The following is a 13,727-nucleotide window of genomic DNA, read 5'->3' on the forward strand; positions in this document are numbered from 1 at the left end:
TTCTTTTTATGTGGGGATTCAGAGAGACTGAATACCTATGCTGCCTCCACCTACGTATTTTCCAATAATCCACTTTGTATGTGTGTTTAATATTAATTATATTTATCTCTGTATCACAAAAGGCTATGCCCTAATTTAATCACTCACCTGTTACTTCTATCATCTTCTAAGTTTTTATGTTTGCCTTTAGTTTATCTCACTTTTTACCAGCTGAGCCACCAGGGGCTCAGACGGTAGAGAATCTGCCTGCAATGCAGAAGACCTGGGTTCAGTCTCTAGGTTGGGAAGATCCCCTGGAGAAGGAAATGGCTACCCATTCCAGTATTCAGGCCTGGAGAATTCCATGAACAGAGGACCCTGGAAGACCACAGTCCATGGGGTAGCAAAGAGTTGGACATGACAGAGACTTTCACTTTTACTTTTCACTTTTACTTATCTCATTTTTACTATCATTTTCCTTAACTGTGTCTCGAACATGGAGAGTTTCTATACTTTATTGTATGCTAGGCATTAGGTTCTACTAGGCTGCAGAAAGTAAACGGATGGTTACTATGTGTTCATTACCCTGTCTTTGCCTTGTGAATCAGAATTCCCAATCTATGACTGTTTATATAATGAAAGACCTGGGCTTCATAAATGGTGGAGATACATTATATAATTTTTATAGATTTTTTAAAAATCTAAGCAGGACATCCACATAAGGTAAAATTGAAATATCAAAAGCTGTATGTCTGTCATTCATTCACCTGAACTATCAGGAAAGGAGAGTATCCAAGCCAAAGAAATAGGAACAGATTTTTTTTTTCTCTGAAAATAACTATATCATAGTCAGAGTTGGCCAAGGAGAGAGAGACAAATATGTATGGCTCTTTGAAACTTTATAGATTATAGAAATAATACTTCTGTCTTACCTTTTCCAATGACAGATTTAGTGTTAAAATATTTCTAATGCCTCAAGACAGCTAATCTACATTTAGAGATTGAACTGTTATCCCTAAAATATTTTAAAGAGGTCTTGTCAGTTTTAATTTTTATAATTTGGGCAGAATTGTACCATAACTTACAAAAGATTTAAACCAAAATGCAAGAAATACTAAAATGCCAAATTCTCCTGCAAAACTGAAAATATTATTCCTTGAATATTTATGGAGTGTATGGAGTCTCTTTTATATTCTAGGAATATAAAAAAGTAAAGATCCTACCCCTGTTTTCAAGAAAAGAAGACAGCTATCTTTATATAATGAATTGTTCCCAAATGCTAATCAGCATGCAAGTGTCAGAATTTGGGACAAGTTTTTAACCATTTTTTGATGAAAAATGGCAAAAGGTGGACCATGTAGTAAAATTTTATAAATCTAAATTTATTTAATTTAATAGACTGTTCTAAGATTATATCCTTAATACTTTCTACTGCCAAATATCCTTTTGTTCAAGAAATTATAATGATAGTAAATTATAGGATATTTTTTACTATGCTTACTTATAATAACAATCAGTAACACTATTTAATTTCCAGAAACTTTTTAGATTTTAATGATCTGAACACTCAACTCCTGAAACCTGAGTCATTGTAATAGGTGCTATTACAACAATATGAGCTATGCATTATATAGCAGTAACTGATTCTATGGTGAATTCAAATAATTATTTAAGTTATAAAGAAATCAAATTTATTTTTAATTTATAGTAATATTATTTTTATTTTAATAAATATGTTGCAAAATATTTTCTTCATGTTTTCTTTATCACTTTCTGGTTCTGGGTCTGAATTAGTATATACTTTAAAAGAAAATTTTGTTTGCACTGAACAGAAGTAGCAAATTGTTTTAAAGACTTCTTACAAGTTAAGTAAAATAAAGATCTAAATGTATAAATGGCCAAAGATGAGAAAGACAACAAGTGAAAATATAGCTAGTATAGATACAGGCTTCCCTGGTGGCTCATACAGTAAAGCATCTGCCTGCAATGCGAGAGACCCAGGTCCAATCCCTGGGTCAGGAAGATCCCCTGGAGAAGGAAACAGCACCCACTCCAGTATCCTTACCTGGGAAATCCCATGGACAGAGGAACCTGTTGGGCTACAGTCCATGGGATCTCAAACATGGAAAAGGTGTGCAACTTCATTGGTAATAATGTAAATTAAAATAAGGCAGGTAGGTTGGTGGATATTTAAGGAGTGAGCATTCTCAAATCCTATTGTTGGACAGAAAAACTGATACAAACTTCCTTAAAACTATTTGTCAATGTTTATCGAGTGCAGAGTACATCATGAGAAACGCTGAGCTGGAAGAAGCACAAGCTGGAATCAAGATTCCCGGAAGAAATATCAATAACCTCAGATATGCAGATGACACCACCCTTATGGCAGAAAGTGAAGAGGAACTAAAAAGCCTCTTGATGAAGGTGAAAGAGGAGAGTGAAAAAGTTGGCTTAAAACTCAACATTCAGAAAACGAAGATCATGGCATCTGGTCCCATCACTTCATGGGAAATAGATAGGGAAACAGTGGAAACAGTGTCAGACTTTACTTTTGGGCTCCAAAATCACTGCAGATGGTGACTGCAGCCATGAAATTAAAAGACGGTTACTCCTTGGAAGCAAAGCTATGACCAATCTAGATAGCATATTCAAAAGCAGAGACATTACTTTGCCAACAAAGGTCCGGCTAGTCAAGGCTATGGTTTTTCCAGTAGTCATGTATGGATGTGAGAGTTGGACGGTGAAGAAAGCTGAGTGCTGAAGAATTGATGCTTTTGAACTGTGGTGCTGGAGATGACTCTTGAGAGTCCCTTGGACTGCAAGGAGATCCAACCAGTCCATTCTGAAGGAGATCAGCCCTGGGATTTCTTTGGAAGGACTGATGCTAAAGCTGAAACTCCAGTACTTTGGCCACCTGATGCGAAGAGTTGACTCATTGGAAAAGACTCTGATGCTGGGAGGGATTGGGGGCAGGAGGAGAAGGGGACGACAGAGGATGAGATGGCTGGATGGCATCACCGACTCAATGGACGTGAGTCTGAGTGAACTCCGGGAGTTGGTGATGGACAGGAGGCCTGGCGTGCTGCAATTCATGGGGTCGCAAAGAGTCAGACACAACTGAGCAACTGAACTGCACTGAACTGAACAATATAGAAATCCTTAAAAACCATTAATCTTATTTCTAAAAACCTTTCCTGAGAAAATATTCTCGGTTAAAGTATTATGAACATGGACATTTGTTGCAGAGTTGCCAACAATTAGAAGTCACATAAATGTCCATAGCAAAATGTTTTTAAAAGTCTAATAATTTGCATATTAGAATACTATGCAATCATGAAAAATCATTTTGAATAATATTTAATAATGTGTGAACATGTTGCTGCTGCTGCTAAGTCGCTTCAGTCGTGTCCGACTCTGTGCGACCCCGTAGACGGCAGCCCACCAGACTCCCCCATCCCTGGGATTCTCCAGGCAAGAACACTGGAGCGGGTTGCCATTTCCTTCTCCAATGCATGAAAGTGAAAAGTGAAAGTGAAGTCGCTCAGTCGTGCCCCACTCTTAGTGACCCCATGGATTGCAGCCTACCAGGCTCCTCCGTCCATGGGATTTTCCAGGCAAGAGTACTGGAGTGGGTTGCCATTGCTTTCTCCGGTGAACATGTTAGAAGGGCATAAAATTATATATAATAGAGTAATAAATTTGTTTTATATAAGAAAAATATATAAGCATATAATAAAAAATGTTTTCAGTGGTTCTTTCTGAGCAACAGAATTATATATGCTTTCTATTTTTTTATTTATTTAGTATATTTCCCAGACCTCCAACAAGAATGTGTTACTTTAATATTTTTAAAAAAATTATTATTGAAAAACCCTGTCCTTTTAAAAAAGGAAATTATAGAATGTAACAGGTTTAGTTTCTGCTTCTGAAGATGAACCTTTTTAAACTAGGCCATGAGTTTAAACTGGAAGCCTAGGTATAAGAAGTGTAATTCTTTGTTGGGGACAAATTTTCTTGTTAGTTTTTCTTTGCTGTCTCATCTGTAAAAACACATACTGCTATTCTATGTTACAAGGGTGAAGAGAGAAGTAAGAGAAAATTACTGAGATAAAATATCTGTAGCTCTTTATTAACAGGAAAATAGGTACTTTGATGCCATTTCTGCAGTATAGGCTACTGTTTAGGTTTTCTGTAAGGATTATCAAAAAGCATGTAAAGTACTTAAAGAATCAGAGAGAAAAAAAAAGAACTGTGTAAATACAAACCATGATCCTTCTAGCATCACTTCTATTTGTATGTGTTGCAGTATAACCTTGAATATTTGGATGCAAGTCATAACCATGTGATAACCCTTGAAGGATTTAGAGGTCTGATGAAACTTAAGCACTTAGACTTGAGCTGGAATCAATTGAAAAAATCTGGCGATGAAATAAATATGTTATGCAAACATACCACAAGCCTTCTCACTCTTGATATTCGACATAATCCATGGCAAAAGGTATGTAACAGACATTTTATAAAAAAGCAAACAATCACTTTTATTTCAAAGCTGCTTTCTCACTATTATTCAGTAATACCCAGAAACAGGCAAACTGTCTTTGTCTCAGTAGAATTCCTTGAAGTATTTTGTACTTTGAATATAATATATTGATCAATTGAATCAAATGTTATTATAGAAAAGTTTTTAATTTCACATAAGCTTTTTTTGAAGCCTCTAATAGTTTGAGAGTATTGTGGTCTTAAGAGTATCAGATGTCATTGCCATTTGAAAACCTTTAGTTTTCAAATTTTATAACATAGTATATATAGCTCAGTGTGCTAGAATCCTACTGTAACCAAGAATAATAGAATACTATACTGTGAGAGAAACATACTATTAAAGGGGGAACAAATTTGTCACATTCTCCAATAAACCTAAATTATAAAGTCTTATATATGTTCTGCTATCAAAGGAAATTTGAGCACTGTTTTTTCTCATCACAAACATATGTAGATTCATGCTAAAAAATTTCGATATTCAATGATTATATTGAAGAGTATCTCCAAGCATTTAAAATAAGCCCCAAGTTTATAATTTCAAGAATGCATCTTTTCTGGCTTTTCAAAAATGTATATAGACCGTGTTCAACATTTTAAAAAGAGACCAAAGCATGATTGTTTCTATTACATTGGCCATATTACTATGTTTATACTGTTGTATTTCTCCTTTTTCACTCCATAAAATTGAAGCATTTTTTTCTTTTTCCAAATCAGACTTTCTGATTGATCACAGTAGAGCTATAGCCATGCTGCCAAATTAAATGTCAAGAGCTGAAGATCTGTATTGGCTCACCCAATTGGCTGGGTAGCTAACTGCTGATCTAGATAAACAGGAGGCACTGCAGTTCTTTGAACACTTTTCATCACTGCCACTTTTCAACAGCTAGTGGGATTTCTTCCGTTCATAACAGTAGAAGTATCCAGCTTCAAACAAAACAAATTAATTCTTAAATATAATTTAATATCAACTATTATTTAAAGAATTAAGTTAACTCTTTATTTTTAGACATATATAATAAAGTAGGAGGTGCATAATTTGAATTATGTGGGAAGGAATGAAGAAAAACTCCTTTCCATGTCATAACACTATGTAATATTTTGTAAAAATTAACTTTTATTTTTTTTCCCAAGCCAGCCACATTAAGGCTGAGTGTTATTGGCAGATTAAAGACTCTTACTCATTTAGATGGAGTCCTCATTTCTGAAGAAGAAGCAACAGCAGCTATGAAATTTATTTCTGGAACAAAGATTACTCAGGTTGGCTTTTACTGTTTAATATTTCTTGTTCTATTTAGAATATACAAATAATATTTCCTATAGTCTTATTTCATTATTGAGATTTTGTATTCTCTCTTAGCATGCTAATAAAAAAGTTCATCTATAACAAGTGATATGATATAACAAGTGATATTATTCAAGTGATATCGTATTCAAGTGATATGATATAACAATCATATCACTTGAAAATTTTTTTTCTGCTTAAATGTATCCTATTTAAATACCAAGTGGTTTTATGGATTCTCATCCCTGGACACTACCTCAAAAATACCTGTAGGGTAACTGTTTTTTTCCTAGTCAACCTGAATTCACCAGAGCCCTTTCTAGAGCCTACATGAAAATAAGCAACTTTCTATGGATAATGTAAGCCTAGAGACCTTGAGAAAGCATTTAGTGACTTCTTTACCTAGTATTGATATTATATGTGTCTGGCTGAAAAAACCTATTAACTTGGGGAAGGGGAAATACCTGTATTATCCAGATTAAGAATGCTACTTTAACTAAAATTGCTTCAATGTCCTTAATATCTCCACTCTAGTTATCTAGGTATTTACTTTGTGTAAAATATTTGAATGTTAATTCCTTTAATTAATTCCATTAATAATTTAATGTTTAATTTTGGATCTGTTTAAAGTGAAGAAAAGAAACTTTTTTGTTGATCTAAATATCATTGACTCCTAAAGAAGACTTGGGGATTTACCCTACCAGGAATCAAAACTTGCTAAAATCCTGTAAGACAGTGTGGATTTGGCAGAGTTAGACAAATAGACCAACACAACAGAATATGAAGACCCAGTGTAGACCCACACATACATGGAAAAGTGATAAATCACAGAGCTGACCGTATAGATTAGGAAGTCTAGTCAATAAAAGGTACTGGGATAAGTGCATTAAGGTTTCACTGCAAAAAGCAAAACCAAAATATTTTAGAAGAAAAGATTGGAAATTATCATTATAACCTTGAATTAGGGAAGAATTTATTATGTAAGAAATAAAGAGCATAAACTATAAAAGATTTGATTTGTCTGTCTTAAAATTAATACATCTAATCCTCAAAGGGTAGAAAGTCAAAAGACAAGCTATATACCGGGAAAAGAAATTTGCAACATATCTAATTGACAAAAGTAGATAAAATTAGACAAAATTCTTTATATATCCAAAATACGTTAGGAAAAAGACAACCAATCAAACAGAAAAATGAGCAAAAGATATAAACAGACACTTCACTGGAGAGGAAATCAGAACAGCCAAACAACTTAGGAAAGATGCTCTACCGCATTAATACTCAAGAAAATAAACATTAAAACTTTAATGATCTACCAATTTATGGCCACTATTGGGGGAAAAAAAATTCTTGACAATACCAAGTTTTACCAAAGATTTGAAGTAAAAGTTATTACAACTGATGTAACCACTTTGGAAAACAAATTGACCCTGTCTAGTAAAGCTGAATATATACATACCCTAAACCCAGCAAGTTATATACTCCAAAGATACTCTTGCATATGTGTACCAAGAGTCATGCACAAGAATATTCATAACAGCAGTGTTTATAATAGCAAAAAACCCTTAAGTCAGCTCAGTGTTCATTGACTTTGATAAGGAAATACTATATAACAATGACATATGAATAAACTACAGCTACAGGCAGAAGTGTAGATGAATCTCATAGATACAATGTTGAGCAAAAAAGTAAGTTACAGAAGAATACAAACATTATTCAGTTTTCACAAAGTTCAAATATGTGTAAGACTAATATTTTATTTATGGATATAAACATAGGTCTATAAAGAAAACAAGTAATAGTAGATACAAATTTTGAGATTATGTGATTGCTTCTTAAGAGGATTGACTGATTCACTTGAGATGAGTGATGGCTTCTGAGCAGCGGAGGAAAAAGATTAGTATGGGACACACAGGGAGCTTCTAGGGTAGTAGGAATATTCTAGCTCTTAAACTGGCTTCATGGATGAATTACATGGTGTTTGTATTATAATAATCCTTTCACAGTTTTATAAATATTATTATATTATGGTTAAATGACTGATAAAACAAAAAATGAGTGAGATATGATTTAAAGTATATCAAGTTACTGAAAACACTTTAAGACATAGAAAATGTCACATTTTAAAATTACTCATTGGGCCAGCCATCTAAGAGACAGTTCTTTTAACTATATATAAATGGACCTTTCCATAATATTTCCTTATTCATCATGTGTTTTTTTGTTTTATTAGTTCTCTCTCTTACGGCATTCTAGTACTAAAGAAGAGAGACCACGGATTCTCAGCATATGGCCTTCTGCCAAAATTCTGACACAGACTTCAAAGTTAGGACCACATTCACATATGAGTGGAAATTGGTACTTGAAGGTAAATGCAATTCTATTAAACTTAATGTAAAAATCTTAAGTTCAGTTGATTTTAGTCAGCTTTGCCCTTTATGTCATACTGCTACTGCTAAGTCACTTCAGTCGTGTCCGACTCTGTGCGACCCCATAGACAGCAGCCTACCAGGCTCCCCTGTCCCTGGGATTCTCCAGGCAAGAACACTGGAGTGGGTTGCCATTTCCTTCTCCAGTGCATGAAAGTGAAAAGTGAAAGTGAAGTCACTCAGTCATGTCCAACTCTTAGCGACCCCATGGAGTGCAGCCTACCAGGCTCCTCTATCCATGGGATTTTCCAGGCAAGAGTACTGGAGTGGGGTGCCATTGCCCTCTACATTTATTTCATAAAGACGGTACAGATAGGTAATGGGCAGAAAACTAGGAGAGACAAATTAAAATTGAAAGAGAAGTCAAGTTGTGACTAGCTGTGTCACAGGGCTAGACATTGGGACTAGACCTCAATGTTCCAGATTTTCAACTGGATTTGGAAAAGGCAGAGGAACTGGAGATTGAATTGCCAACATCCATTGGGTCATAGAAAAAGCTAGAGAGTTCAAGGAAAACATCTACTTTTGCTTTATTGACTATGCCAAAGCCTTTGACTGTGTATATCACAACAAACTGTGAAAAATTCTTAAAAAGATGGGAATACCAGACCACCTGACCTGCCTCCTGAGAAATCTGTATTCAGGTCAAGAAGCAACAGTTAGAACTGGATATGGAACAACCGACTGATTCCAAATTGGGAAAAGAGTACGTTGAGGCTGTAATTTAATTTGTATGCAGAGCGCATCATGTGAAATGCCGGGCTGAATGAAGAACAAGTTGGAATCAAGATTGTCAGGAGAAATATCAATAACCTCAGATATGTAGATGACACCACCCTTATGGCAGAAAGCAAAGAGGAAGGAACTAAAGAACCTCTTGAGGAAAGTGAAAGAGGAGAGTGAAAAAGATGGCTTAAAACTCAACATTCAAAAAACTAAGATCATGGCGTCTGGTCCCATCACGTCATGGTAAATAGATGGGGAAACAATGGAAACAGTAAAAGATTTTTTCTTGGGCTCCAAAATCACTGCAGATGGTGACTGCAGCCATGAAATTAAGAGACACTTGTTCCTTGGAAGAAAAGCTATGACCAAACTAGAAAGCATATTAAAAAACAGAGAAATCACTTTGCCGACAAAGGTCCATCTAGTCAAACTATGGTTTTTCCAGTGGTCATGTATGGATGTGAGAGTTGAACTATAAAGAAAGCTGAGCACTGAAGAATTGATGCTTTTGAAGTGTGGTGTTGGAGAAGACTCTTTAGGGTCCCTTGGACTGCAAGGAGATCCAACCAGTCAGTCCTAAAGGAAATCAGTCCTAATATTCATTGGAAGGACTGATACTGAAGCTGAAACTCCAGTACTTTGGCCACTAATGCAAAGAACTGACTTGTTAGAAAAGACCCTGAAGCTGGGAAAGATTGAAGGCAGGAGGAGAAGGGAATAACAGAGGATGAGATGGTTGGATGGCATCACCGACGTGATGGACATGAGTTTGAGCAAGCTCTGGGAGTTGATGATGGACAGGGAAGCCTGGCGTGCTGCAGTCCGTGGGGTCACAAAAAGTTGGACACGACTGAGTGACTGAACTGAACTGAGACCTCAACAGTGGTCACTCTAGCACAGGAATTTAGGATAAAGGTACACTACAAAACCAATGGGTAGATTCTGATAATATATCAAAATAAACAAGAGGACTTTAAAGCTCAGAGCCAGAGAACAAGTCAAAAGTTTGGATGGTAAGGTAAAAAGAATCAGATATCTTGGCAAGGGAATAGGGGAACTAGTCAGAATTCACCCAAAGCTAAGAAAAAATGTCATGGAACATCCACAGCTTCTTCATAAAGCAGCATGTAACCTCTTGCCAAAGGTAGAAACTGAATTAAGAGAAAATGACCCTTGAAAATGGAAGATATTAGTGCCATTGTTTTTATTACAGGATACAGAGATATTTAGCTATGATGCTGGCTCAGTTATAGTCTTAGCTGACCCTGTGGGCAGTTCTGGAATTACAATGGCCCTTTAAATCTGTCCCAAGTTGGGCTGAGAAGGCCAGGCCCTTCTTTCCCTTCATCATTGGGTAGGTACCAATCTGGGAAGGGGCATGACCTTGAGCAAGGCTGCTCTCTGCAGCTGATGCTGTCCCTGAAGGGACTGACAGTTGAAGGCTTTCTGCCAATAGCACTCCCAGCAGCTGAGCCAAGTCCTTCACTACTGGGAAGCTGACTGGCACAGCTCAGTTTCTACAAAACCATATAAGTCCCTCTTTGAGTTATAATCTCAAGAAATAATCAAAATTTTACTTTTCTGTAAATTAAGAGCTTTGCCATGTCTTTAGTTCCTAAAGGAATTTTTTTTTAATATTACCACATTTGAATTATTTCATTAGCCTTTTTATCTTATAACAGTGAATTTTGATATGATTCAGAAATAACATATAAAGTGCATCATTCTACAGATAACTGCCTTAAATTTAGATGGGCAACATCTTTTTGAAATCACAAATTTAGAAAAATTGGAAAATTTGAAATGGGCTTCATTCAGCAACAATAATCTCACTAAAATGGAAGGCTTGGAATCGTGTGTTAACTTGGAAGAGCTCACATTAGATGGAAACTGCATCTCAAAGATAGAAGGTAAGATGTTAGATAATCCTAGAGTCTTAAAATATGAATGTCTAATTAAGAAGAGTAAAAAGTGAGTAACACTAATGAAGGAATTTCTGAAGAGGAAGATCTTCCAAGAAGTCCCAAGAAGGTTTGGAGTAGAATATTCTAAGTCACTTCAGCAGTGTCCAACTTTTTGTGACCCTATGAACTATAGCCCGACAGGCTCCTCTGTCCTTGGGATTCTCCAGGCAAGAATACCGGAGTGGGTTGTCATGCCTTCCCTCCTCCAGGGGATTCTCCTGACCCAGGGTTAGAACCTGTATCTCTCACGTCTCCTGCATTGGCAGGCAGGTTCTTTACCACTAGTGCCAGTGGACTTTCATTTCCTCTGCCTTCCCTCCCATCTCTGAACCAGTGTTTACCATCTCTTAAGCCCAGAGTATTCTAAACACCTCTTAGTGGGATCTGTGGTTGGTTACTATATATAATGAACCCAACCAGCAGACTTTCATTTCCTCTGCCTTCCCTCCCATCTCTGAACCAGTGTTTACCATCTCTTACCAAACTTAGCATGTAACAAACTAGGCAGTAGTCAAGATCTATACCATTGTGTATATATTAATAAATGAATGAATGAGGCATACTTCTGAAAAAGATAAGAAGCCATACACACACACACACACATATCAGCATACTTATCTAGGTATAGAATATTTCTGGATGTGCATTTTGGTAACAGGGTTGTCATTGAGAGAAGGTAAAAATTGAAAACCAAAGCCTGGAAAAGAGGCTTAATTTATTTGTTTTTGAATTGTTTTTAGCATGTGTGTGTGTACTACCTTTTTCATAAAATAGAAATTTTTACTTAAAAAAATTACATATGCAAAACAAGTGTTAATTATCTTTAAAAATAGAATGTTTAACATTTGTTATACTTTATTTTAATGGTGATTAACAGTAGTTTATAAAAAAGTGCTTGATCATAAGAATCACTTAGTTCAGTTCAGTCGCTCAGTCATGTCTGACTCTTTGCGACCCCATGAATTGAAGCACGCCAGGCCTCCCTGTCCATCACCAACTCCTGGAGTCCACCCAAACTCACGTCCATCCAGTCGGTGATGCCATCCAGCCATCTCATCCTCTGTCGTCCCCTTCTCCTCCTGCCCCCAGTCCCTCCCAGCATCAGAGTCTTTTCCAATGAGTCAACTCTTCGCATGAGGTGGCCGAAGTATTGGAGTTTCAGCTTTAGCATCAGTCCTTCCAAAGAAATCCCAGGACTGATCTCCTTCAGAATGGACTGGTTGGATCTCCTTGCAGTCCAAGGGACTCTCAAGAGTCTTCTCCAACACCACAGTTCAAAAGCATCAATTCTTTGGTGCTCAGCTTTCTTCACAGTCCAACTCTCACATCCATACGTGACCACTGGAAAAACCATAGCCTTGACTAGCCGGACCTTTGTTGGCAAAGTAATATCTCTGCTATTGAATATGCTATCTAGGTTGGTCATAACTTTCCTTCCAAGGAGTAAGTGTCTTTTAATTTCATGGCTGCAATCACCACTAATCAAATATATGTACAGATTCACAGGCCTCTCTTCTATAGATTTCAGCTGAGTTAGAGTGTAGAGAGGCTTAGCTCAGGCATCTGTGTTTAGAACCATCACTAGCCTTCCACTCCCATACAATAGGGTGCAAATTTTGCTTTGTATATACAACTGAGAACCCATTTCCTTTTTATTCCCCTGCATATGCTTATTGAAAGGAAGAATCCTTCAACCTGTCTTTTCCCTATACCCACTTTTCAAAGATAGCTACTGCCGGGGTCCAGCCCCAGTGGATCCAGGGAATTCAAAGCGGGGACTGCGTTGTCGAGGATCAGGAAACAATTGCTTAATTAAACGTTAATTAAGGATATAAAGAGTGGTTAAATAAGGATAGCTCAGTGAGGAAATTCAGTGGAGAAAAGAGGCTGAATAATTCAGCCAGAAGGTGAGAGAAAGAACAACATGGGGAGACCAAGCTTCGGTGAACAAGGCCCACACTTTATTTTCCAAAGTAGTTTTTATACCTTAAGTTATCCATAGAGGATAATGGGGGAAGGGGTAGAGTCATGCAGTAAGCCAGGCTTCCTTCCTGCAAACTTATCATATGCAAAAGTTTAGGTGATTTGCATCATCTTCTGGCCTGGAGGCCTGTTAACATTTTAAGACCCTTTCTTCAGAAAACTTATTTTTCTCTCAAGGTGATTAGTCAGGCGCCACCCTCCAAAAGCATTAGATAAAGTTGCATTCCTGTAGGGCAAAGGTGTGGTGGGCTATAACAAGAAAAAGAATTAACTCAAGGGTCCAAGGTTACAAACATTAAAGCTACTACTTACACCAATTATATTAATCAATACACTGCCAGGGACACAGCAGGTAAGTGATATGGAAACTTAGCAGCAAACACTGGCCCAACAAGTGAAAAACCCTTCACCAATACAATTTCTAATCAATCTTTTAACTGCTCAAAGGAATCTGTATTCAGACAGTTTAGAACATCTCATGCCTCTCACGGTTGTGAACTAAAACACTCTTGTCACGCCCAGGACAGCCCCCCCGTAAAGTCAGAGGTGTAGGTGAGAGCACAAAGCAGTAAAGTAGGCAGACTCTGGTTTTGGGGGTAGATGCTTGAGAATTTCCAGGGGGACTCCTGAGGCTCGATCCTGCCTTTGCATATGCCGAGCCTCCTTCCTCATGACCTTTGCCACAGGCAGAGTTCCTCACACTGGCTCCCGGCAAGCTACCCTACTAAACTTTAACAGATATTTATCTTCCCCCCCCCCCCCGCAAACACAGATAGGCCTAATATCCAATTTGAGGATTTTTGCTTTGATAGTACATCCTAACTG

The 13,727-nt window shown here is 37.0% G+C and overlaps 1 protein-coding gene across 1 annotated transcript in view; it reads left to right on the forward strand.

Moving 5' to 3' along the window:
• Positions 1-13,727, forward strand: part of LRRC9 (leucine rich repeat containing 9) — a 123,089-nt gene that overhangs the window by 70,898 nt on the left and 38,464 nt on the right. Inside the window, exons 18-21 of the mRNA XM_055538237.1 lie at positions 4,286-4,477; positions 5,650-5,775; positions 8,034-8,168; positions 10,688-10,865. Coding sequence (XP_055394212.1) covers positions 4,286-4,477; positions 5,650-5,775; positions 8,034-8,168; positions 10,688-10,865 — 631 coding nt within the window. The remainder of the gene's footprint in view (positions 1-4,285; positions 4,478-5,649; positions 5,776-8,033; positions 8,169-10,687; positions 10,866-13,727) is intronic.

Source organism: Bubalus kerabau, chromosome 10 (genome assembly GCF_029407905.1).
Source record: "Bubalus kerabau isolate K-KA32 ecotype Philippines breed swamp buffalo chromosome 10, PCC_UOA_SB_1v2, whole genome shotgun sequence".
Lineage (NCBI taxonomy): Eukaryota > Metazoa > Chordata > Mammalia > Artiodactyla > Bovidae > Bubalus > Bubalus kerabau.